Source organism: Haematobia irritans, chromosome 1, assembly GCF_050003625.1.
Source record: "Haematobia irritans isolate KBUSLIRL chromosome 1, ASM5000362v1, whole genome shotgun sequence".
In the NCBI taxonomy this organism is placed as follows: domain Eukaryota; kingdom Metazoa; phylum Arthropoda; class Insecta; order Diptera; family Muscidae; genus Haematobia; species Haematobia irritans.
In genome coordinates this window covers 164,175,032-164,184,007 of record NC_134397.1, presented here as the reverse complement: position 1 = coordinate 164,184,007, position 8,976 = coordinate 164,175,032, and the positions used below count along the sequence as shown (strand labels likewise).

The 8,976-nt window shown below is 39.7% G+C and overlaps 1 protein-coding gene across 1 annotated transcript; it reads left to right on the top strand.

Annotated features, from left to right (window-relative positions):
- Positions 1-1,111: 1,111 nt before the first annotated feature.
- On the top strand, positions 1,112-6,304 carry LOC142232984 (uncharacterized). Its single transcript, XM_075303715.1, has one exon. The coding sequence runs from the start codon at positions 1,112-1,114 to the stop codon at positions 6,302-6,304; it is 5,193 nt and encodes a 1,730-aa protein (XP_075159830.1).
- Positions 6,305-8,976: the final 2,672 nt, after the last annotated feature.

Below are 8,976 nucleotides of genomic sequence, written 5' to 3'. Positions count from 1 at the left end.
GGGAATATTAACTGTCTCAAAAAGGCTTTACGCAAAAATCGTTTTAATTTTTTTTAACTGTTTCAATTTTGTTGAATATGTAACACTGTGGTGTAACAAAGCATAACTGGGATTTGTTTTGCACATTTGGTATTGACGTTTGACAATTATTATTGGGCATACGTGATCATTGGGCAGCGCAGTAGCATCATTACGATTTAAGAGAACATAAAGAAAGAAGTATTCTGTCTCAAAGGAAAGCAACATACTTTCATGAAATTGGAAATTGCGTACAGTGGGCTCAATTGTCTCAAATTTGAAAATTTTTCTGTTGTGAATGATGAAATACACTAAAAGAAATTTTTTACAACGGCCTTACAAATATTCAATTAATGGTAAACAATTATATAAATATTAATTATTTTCACCACATCTGACGGATTAGAAAATTATTTGGCCGAATAATTTTGAAAATTTGGTGTAATTTAAATGTCTCTTTGCGGAAATATTTGAATGCGCTGAATTATTAATATACAGTGGGAACGCCAGTCTAAAGTTGAGAATATTGATATTTAATTATCTGAAGTATAAGCGTGAAGAAATACCTAAATTATCGGGATAATAGATAAAACATATATCCATAGGTCACTGACTCGAATGTCTCATGAGCACAGTGGGCTAAAACAACATCGAATGCAACATTTTTCAATTTTTTTTTGCAATATTTTCCCCATATCGCCATACATTTTGTTGGGTTACAGAGCTTTGTATTTAATCACGAGTTGAAATCCACATTTTGTTGTCTCACTTCGACAAGTTAAATACTACAAAATACATTCCGCCATATAATTAATAAAATTGCCTCGTACGTTTGTGAAATATTTGGAATTGTATTAGCAAGAATTCGTTATTGCATAGGAGATATTGCGCTGATTTATTATCAAATCAATTTGTTCCTTTTAATTTCGTGAGATTCTTTTGCACTGATTTGATTTAAAAATCGGTATATTGAGCTAAGAGATTTCTTATTCGGAAAATTTGTGGATTTTTTGCTTACTCATCACACAGCTGTGCAATATTTATCTTTCTCAAAGGGAAAGGATTTTTATTCGTATATCTGTCTCAATCAAAGATGGGGCTGTTGGAAGAATATCTCATTTTGTGCGATGAGGTCACTACCTATGAACAAAACTTAAAACAATCTGAGGTATTGCAATACAATGAAATGTCGATCGAGGCAGAACAACAAGAGCTGCAAAGCATGTATAATGAGTGGAAGGATTTTTATAGAAAATGTATCAACGACCCAGCTTGTGAAAAGAAAGACAAAGTAACTTTAAAAAAGAAGAAAGTTGAAGTTCACAACAGTTACATTCGATGTATGGCTTTCATTGGGGATATCAAGTCAAAGATAAAGGAATCTGTTTCCCCCCCAATTCAAAAGACTGGTAGCTCAATTTCTGTCCCGCCGTGTGATACGGAAATTTTTCATGGTGACTATTTGAATTGGCCCAGTTTTAGGGATTTATTCACTGCTATATATGTGAATAATAAAAAATTGAGCGCTGTAGAGAAATTGTACCACCTTTTCCAAAAAACGAGTGGAGAAGCACGTGAAATAAATAGACATATCCCATTAACGTCTGAAGGTTTTGAAATTGCGTGGGAAAACTTGCGTAATCAATACGAGAATAAACGCATAGTAATTAACAATCAATTACGAACAATTTTTAATCTGCCTCAGTGTACGCAAGAATCTTCTAGCGGTCTGAAGAAATTGCAACGCGAAATTAATAATGCGATATCAGTTCTCAAACTATATAAAATCGACATTGGTTCGTGGGATCCGATATTTATATATCAATGTTCTTCAAAATTGCCAAAGTTAACATTGTCTCTGTGGGAGCAGTCAGTTGCTCAAAAGACTGAAATACCGAAGTGGGAGGAACTTGATAAGTTTCTAACTGAAAGGTTTCATGCGTTAGAAAGTGTATCGGACATTTATGGCCCACATACTTCAAATTCATCTCTGCCTCAGCGGCAAAAGTATAATAATTTTGATAAATCTAAAAGTTTTAAAGTACATCACACAAAAGTAAATGCCCAGAAATGCAGTTTGTGCAAAGGAAATCACATCTTACGTTCCTGTCCCAAGTTCATGAGTATGAACTATAAAAATAGGATTTCAATTGTAAGACGGGACAAATATTGTATGAATTGTTTGTCCTTGGGACACATGGCTTCAGAATGCCATAGTCAGAAAACGTGTTCCGAATGTAATTTAAAACATCATACGCTGTTACACAGGCCAAATCTGTCCCAACAGGGAAATAGTAATCAAAATAGTAATAAATCGAATTCACAGTTAGCGTCTAATAACAATACAATGCCTCAAGAGGTACAGCCCTCAGCTTCAACGTCAGGGAACGTTAGGGCATATCATACAACGGTTTCTAATAAAACGATGTTAGCTACTGCATGGATAACTGTTATTAAAGATGGTATTTCTCATAAAGCCCGAGCGCTAATTGATCCTTGTGCGGATGATTCATTTGTCTCTGAGAGACTTAGAAGAATACTTAAATTATCTACGAAAGCTATTTCTGCCGATATTTCTGGATTAGGCGGCGAGCATTTAACCAAATGCACTAAATTGGCATATTTTACAATCGGTTCGGTGTTTGATCCGAACTTTTCATTAGAAATAGATGCACTTGTTGTCCCAGATGTAACAGGAAATGTTCCAACACATTCCTTTGATAATTTTTCTGCTTCACAATTGCCTAAATTAGATTTTGCTGACCCACATTTTTATGTTAGCGGTCCGGTGGATATCCTCATAGGAGGAAATTTATATCCACTAATTTTACTCAATGGAGTACAACACGGCATTCTTGGTTCGCTTGTGGCACAGAAAACGGTCTTTGGATGGATCGTAACTGGCCCAACGTACAATAGGACTTCGATGAATGTGTCTCGGGTAGCTCATTGTACAAGAGTGTCAATAGATGAGCAACTGTCTCGATTTTGGGAAATCGAAGAACTTCCAAAGGAAGCACGAATTTCTGAAGAAGATAAAATATGTGAAGACATATATCGCTCCACTGTTAAACGAGATGTGACGGGAAGGTACACCGTCGACTTGCCATTCAAATCTGACCCAAAAGTGGGTGCACTTAGTAATTCAAACAGATATGTGGCTCTAAGTCAATTCCTACGAAATGAACAATCACTGACACGAAAGCCTGAAATTAAGGTTATGTATGATGACGTGATCAATGAATATTTGTCTCTAGGACATATGGAACTTGTTGATTTTCCAAAGGGAGAATCTGAACCTTGTTTTTATCTGCCTCATCATGGCGTATATAAGCCCAAAAGTGTTTCCACCAAATTGAGAGTGGTATTTAATGCCTCATGTCCCTCGGCGAAGGGAAAAAGTCTGAACGACTTATTATATGTTGGGCCAGTCTTGCAGAAAGACATAGTGACCCTAATTTTAAATTGGAGATTGTACAAATTTGTTTTTAACGCGGATATCACAAAGATGTATCGGCAAATCTTTGTCAACCCCAAGCATGCCCCGTACCAACGGATTTTATATAGATCAGATCCAGATAGTGAAATTAAAGATTACCAGTTGAGAACGGTAACATTTGGCGTCAATTGCGCGCCTTATTTGGCCCTACGCACTCTGCTCCAATTGGCCGAAGATGAGGAAAAAAGATTTCCACTAGGGTCAACGATATTAAGGAACAATATGTATATTGATGACGCGCTTGCCGGCGCACATTCTGTCTCTGAGGGCCTAAGGGCTAGAAAAGAATTAGAAGGGATTCTTTTATCTGGTGGGTTTGAACTTCGAAAGTGGACTTCAAACAGTAAAGAAATTTTAAAGGGCTTGCCTCGAGACACTCTGTTGAGTGAAAATTTTCTGGATTTTGATGAGAAAAGCTCGGCGAAAACATTGGGAATCAGGTGGAACGCCAAAACTGATATGTTTTATTTTGTCTCAGAAAAGTTAAAAGACAAAGAAACTTTTACTAAAAGGGAAGTTTTGTCGGTGATTGCGCGTCTCTTTGACCCATTGGGTTGGTTATCTCCGGTTATAATTACCGCGAAGATATTTATGCAACAGCTATGGCTGGACGAAATTGAGTGGGATGATTTCCTCAAACCAATGTCTCTAATGAAATGGAAGTCATTCATACAAAAATATGTCGATATTGATCAAATAAATATCCCACGTTGGGTTAGATATTCGCCCGAATGCGAAATTGAATTTCACGGATTCTGTGACTCCTCGGAGCTTGCTTATGCAGCTGTATTGTACGCGAGGGTAAAGTGTTGTGGCCAGATTCACACTAATATTCTTGTCTCAAAATCAAGAGTCGCGCCAATTAAAAAACTTTCTCTGCCCAGGCTAGAGTTGTGTGGAGCTCTACTTCTAGCAGAATTGATAAACATTTTTCTGCCTCAATTAAATGTTCATGACAGGCCTCTCTATTTATGGTCCGACTCAACTATCGTCCTCGCTTGGCTGAAGAAACCTTCACATACTTGGACAACCTTCGTGGCAAATAGAGTTGCCAAAATTCAAGACAAAGTCGGAGACTGTTGGCGTCACGTTTCCACTGGTGATAACCCCGCTGACCTAGCAACCCGGGGGGCGACTCCTTCAGAGTTGAAGGATCATACACTTTGGTGGTCGGGACCACCATGGTTAAAAGAAGAGGATCGGTTTTGGCCTTCGAACGCAACCATTCCTGATACGAATCTAGAAGCCAAGCCAACACAGGTTCATTTAGCTAGGTCAGCAGATTTCGAGGATATACTTGAGCGATTTTCTTGCCTCCCTCGGGCGATTCACGTCATCGCCTATATGTTTAGATTTTTTCATGCTACTCGTCCTGCCTCTAAGGAGAGGCCAAAGTTCAGCAGCTGTCGTCTAACATCGACTGAATTGGCATTTGCGAGAAATCGTTTAATTTTTCTGTCTCAAAAGATGAAATTTCCTCAAGAACACTGTTCTTTGTCCCAGGATAAGCCCATTGACTCCAAAAGTCCACTATTAACTCTTACCCCGTTTCTCGATAAGGATAAACTCATTCGAGCCAATGGCCGACTAGGTTCCACTCTGTCACTATCATACAGTGAACGACATCCAGTAATTCTGTCTCCTAAAAGCAGTTTTGCCAAACTTTACGTACGCTTTATCCATAAACTGACTCTGCATGGAGGTCCTCAACTAATGCTAGCGACAATACGTCTTGAGTGTTGGATTTTACGAGCAAAAAACTTGATCAGATCTTGTGTTCATAACTGTAAGGATTGCGTACTGGCACGAAAGGCTATGCAAGGCCAAATTATGGCGGCTCTACCCCCTGAACGGACCACATTTAGCCGCCCATTTACAAATACGGGTGTGGACTTTGCGGGTCCATTTGACCTGAAGAATTTCTCTGGTCGTGGATGCCGCATTTCCAAATGCTACATATGCCTTTTTGTCTGTTTCTCGACGAAGGCCATTCATCTTGAGGTTGTGAGTGATTTGTCTACCCAAGCTTTCATGGCTGCATTAATACGATTTGTCTCACGTCGAGGCTGTCCTAACAAAATTTATTCCGACAATGGTCGTAATTTTGTGGGAGCTGCCCGAGAAATAAAAGCAAATTTGGTAAAGTCCTTGTCGGAGCTGAAGTCTGAAGCAGCTGTTCGTTATGGCCACCAAAAGTTGGAGTGGCATTTCATCCCTGCCTCTGCACCTCACATGGGAGGGCTGTGGGAGGCCGGCGTAAAAAGTTGTAAGACCCATTTAAAGAAAATTTCGGGTCAAATACGCCACACATTTGAAGAATTTAGTACTATACTGGCCTCGATTGAATCCTGTCTCAATTCACGGCCGCTTACTCCAATGTCGGATAGTCAAGAAGATTTCTCCGTATTGACCCCAGGACATTTCTTGGTTGGTTCATCTCTACTGTCTCCTGCTGAGCCTGAAAAAATTAACGAAAAACTGTCTCTTTTGAATCGTTGGCGCAGACTTAAAATTATCCAACAGGATTTTTGTCGTCGGTGGAAATCCGACTATCTCAAAGAATTGAATAAAAGGAATAAGTGGCAACGGCCTTCAGAAAGCCTTAAATTAGGAGATATGGTCGTTTTGCGTCAGGAAGCAGGAGGGCCTAACGAGTGGCGTCTCGGAAGAGTTATCAAATTGTACCCGGGGTCCGACGGGCACATTAGAGTTGTTGACCTGAAAACGGCAGCTGGACCAATAACACGTCCAATTCACAAACTTGTGCTACTACCTCGCCTTGATTAGCCTTCCAATTATATGAGTTTCCCAGTCTGCCTCTTTTCCACACACATGCTTCTTCAGGTCACCTCATAACCTAACCAAACACAATCTCTGTCTCTCTACAGATATGGCTAACTACAACGATGACTACCGCTGCCTACTTTGCGAGACTCGTCATTCGCTAAAGCTGTGCCGCAGATTCCTAGCCATGCCTCTCGACGAAAAGTTAAATTATGTCCACCAAAACCGGGTTTGCGAAAACTGTCTCGCCTTCTCCCACGAAATTGGTCAATGCAAGAGTGGGCCATGTCGTATTTGTTGGTTTGGCCACCATACGCTTCTCCACCCGGCGGATGCACTGAAATATGAATGGATGGACATGACTGCTTTGGTGTGGATGCGACGTACACAGGTCAAGGAAGTGTCCCACTTGGTACGAGTTCTTATCAACCCCAATGCACCAAAGAGCTACTTGTATCCGGGTAATCTTGACGTAAGAGTGTTCCGTTTCAAAGAAGAGTGGGATATGCCTACGGAGTTTGTGCTAACAGACCGTCGCAGTGAAGTTCGCACCTTGACTGTCACTTTAGAGCCCAGAATGTGTCCATCGCCTTGCACACCTCAACGTTCTGTGCAACCAGCGCCAATCTGGGACATGTACGACCGCTGTGACGTAGCTGACTGTTCTTTTTACCTATCGAACAGATGTGCCGTTGTTTTGGGACAAGATGTGGCGCAGCGAATATTCCTCGGTCTACCTGAAAAAGAAAAGGGATTGCCCTATATCCAGAACACTATTTTTGGCTTGACATTTTTTGGGAATATGGAAGTAGACCAAGAGCGCTGGGATTATAGCTTGCAACTTTTTGAATGAGAATGAGAAGAATCATTATTATTTGAATTTATGTATGCCTCTGGTTAGGCTTGAAGAATAATTTATTTTTTTTTGCCTCTGGTTAGGCTTGATATCTTATTTTAATTGATCTTTTATTTTTTTTATCCCAACATGAGTTGCTATATACATAACTAAGTGTTCAGATCTCATAGAATTTATATTATTACCTGAATTAAAATAGTTTTGTTGATCTCATTATTATAAATGTATCTATATAGTTTTTACGAATAGATCTGTAGGATTTTGCACAGTTGGTGCAAGGGGGGCGGTATGTTCACGTAAGTAGGGGTGAATGACCTATTATATGTACGAGACAACAATGGTTGGCATCCCTACATGCGTGAACTTGCTGCCCTCCTTACTCTTTGTTTGCCGCCGTTGCGCGTAGCGCCTATGACATGCGCCTGTCATAAGGAAAAGAGTAAAAAGGAAAAAGTATAGTCAAAGTAAAACCAATTAACTACAGTGCGCGGAGCTTAAAACTAAGAAGATAATTTAATTCGGTTATCGTAAAACGCCAATATATAAAAAAAATCACCGTGCGCAGGGTTATAAGAAACAAGCAGCGATTTGTATATCGTATAATTGTATTTCGTTGCAACTATTATACATACCACCGAAAGTTTAAGACAGCGGCAAGCAAAGGAAACAAACGATAGTTCAAGAAATAAGTGTTAAGCCATAGAATTGAATTCGAACAAAATCATAAATAAATAAAAACGTGCTATTCTAAACGAATTAAACAAACCCAACGTGTATTTAACTGTCTCTAGTGCTCCTAAATATAAATTCATAAATTTGCCCCTACGAGGCTTGTGACAAATACAAGGAGAAGAGCTCCAGCCATTGCTTTGCCCCCACGAGGTGATCAACAATACAGTCATCACACATCCCAGCGGGCAATTATATTTGCTACGATTCGAAGTTGCTAGGATAAGGCCGGAGAGTTGGGTACAGGCCCTAACAGGCTCAAAGACGATCCCTATTGATTTTGGAAAAAATCGGTTCAGATTTAGTTATAAAGGGTGATTTGTTAAGAGCTTGATAAATTTTTTTTAAAAAAAAACGCATAAAATTTGCAAAATCTCATCGGTTCTTTATTTGAAACGTTAGATTGGTCCATGACATTTACTTTTTGAAGATAATTTCATTTAAATGTTGACCGCGGCTGCGTCTTAGGTGGTCCATTCGGAAAGTCCAATTTTGGGCAACTTTTTCGAGCATTTCGGCCGGAATAGCCCGAATTTCTTCGGAAATGTTGTCTTCCAAAGCTGGAATAGTTGCTGGCTTATTTCTGTAGACTTTAGACTTGACGTAGCCCCACAAAAAATAGTCTAAAGGCGTCAAATCGCATGATCTTGGTGGCCAACTTACCGGTCCATTTCTTGAGATGAATTGTTCTCCGAAGTTTTCCCTCAAAATGGCCATAGAATCGCGAGCTGTGTGGCATGTAGCGCCATCTTGTTGAAACCACATGTCAACCAAGTTCAGTTCTTCCATTTTTGGCAACAAAAAGTTTGTTAGCATCGAACGATAGCGATCGCCATTCACCGTAACGTTGCGTCCAACAGCATCTTTGAAAAAATACGGTCCAATGATTCCACCAGCGTACAAACCACACCAAACAGTGCATTTTTCGGGATGCATGGGCAGTTCTTGAACGGCTTCTGGTTGCTCTTCACTCCAAATGCGGCAATTTTGCTTATTTACGTAGCCATTCAACCAGAAATGAGCCTCATCGCTGAACAAAATTTGTCGATAAACACATTTCGAACCGAACACTGATTTTGGTAATAAAATT

What these genes read in the sequence shown, in the direction of transcription:
- LOC142232984 (XM_075303715.1), top strand. Translation starts at nt 1,112, where the DNA reads ATGGGGCTGTTGGAAGAATATCTCATTTTGTGCGATGAGGTCACTACC.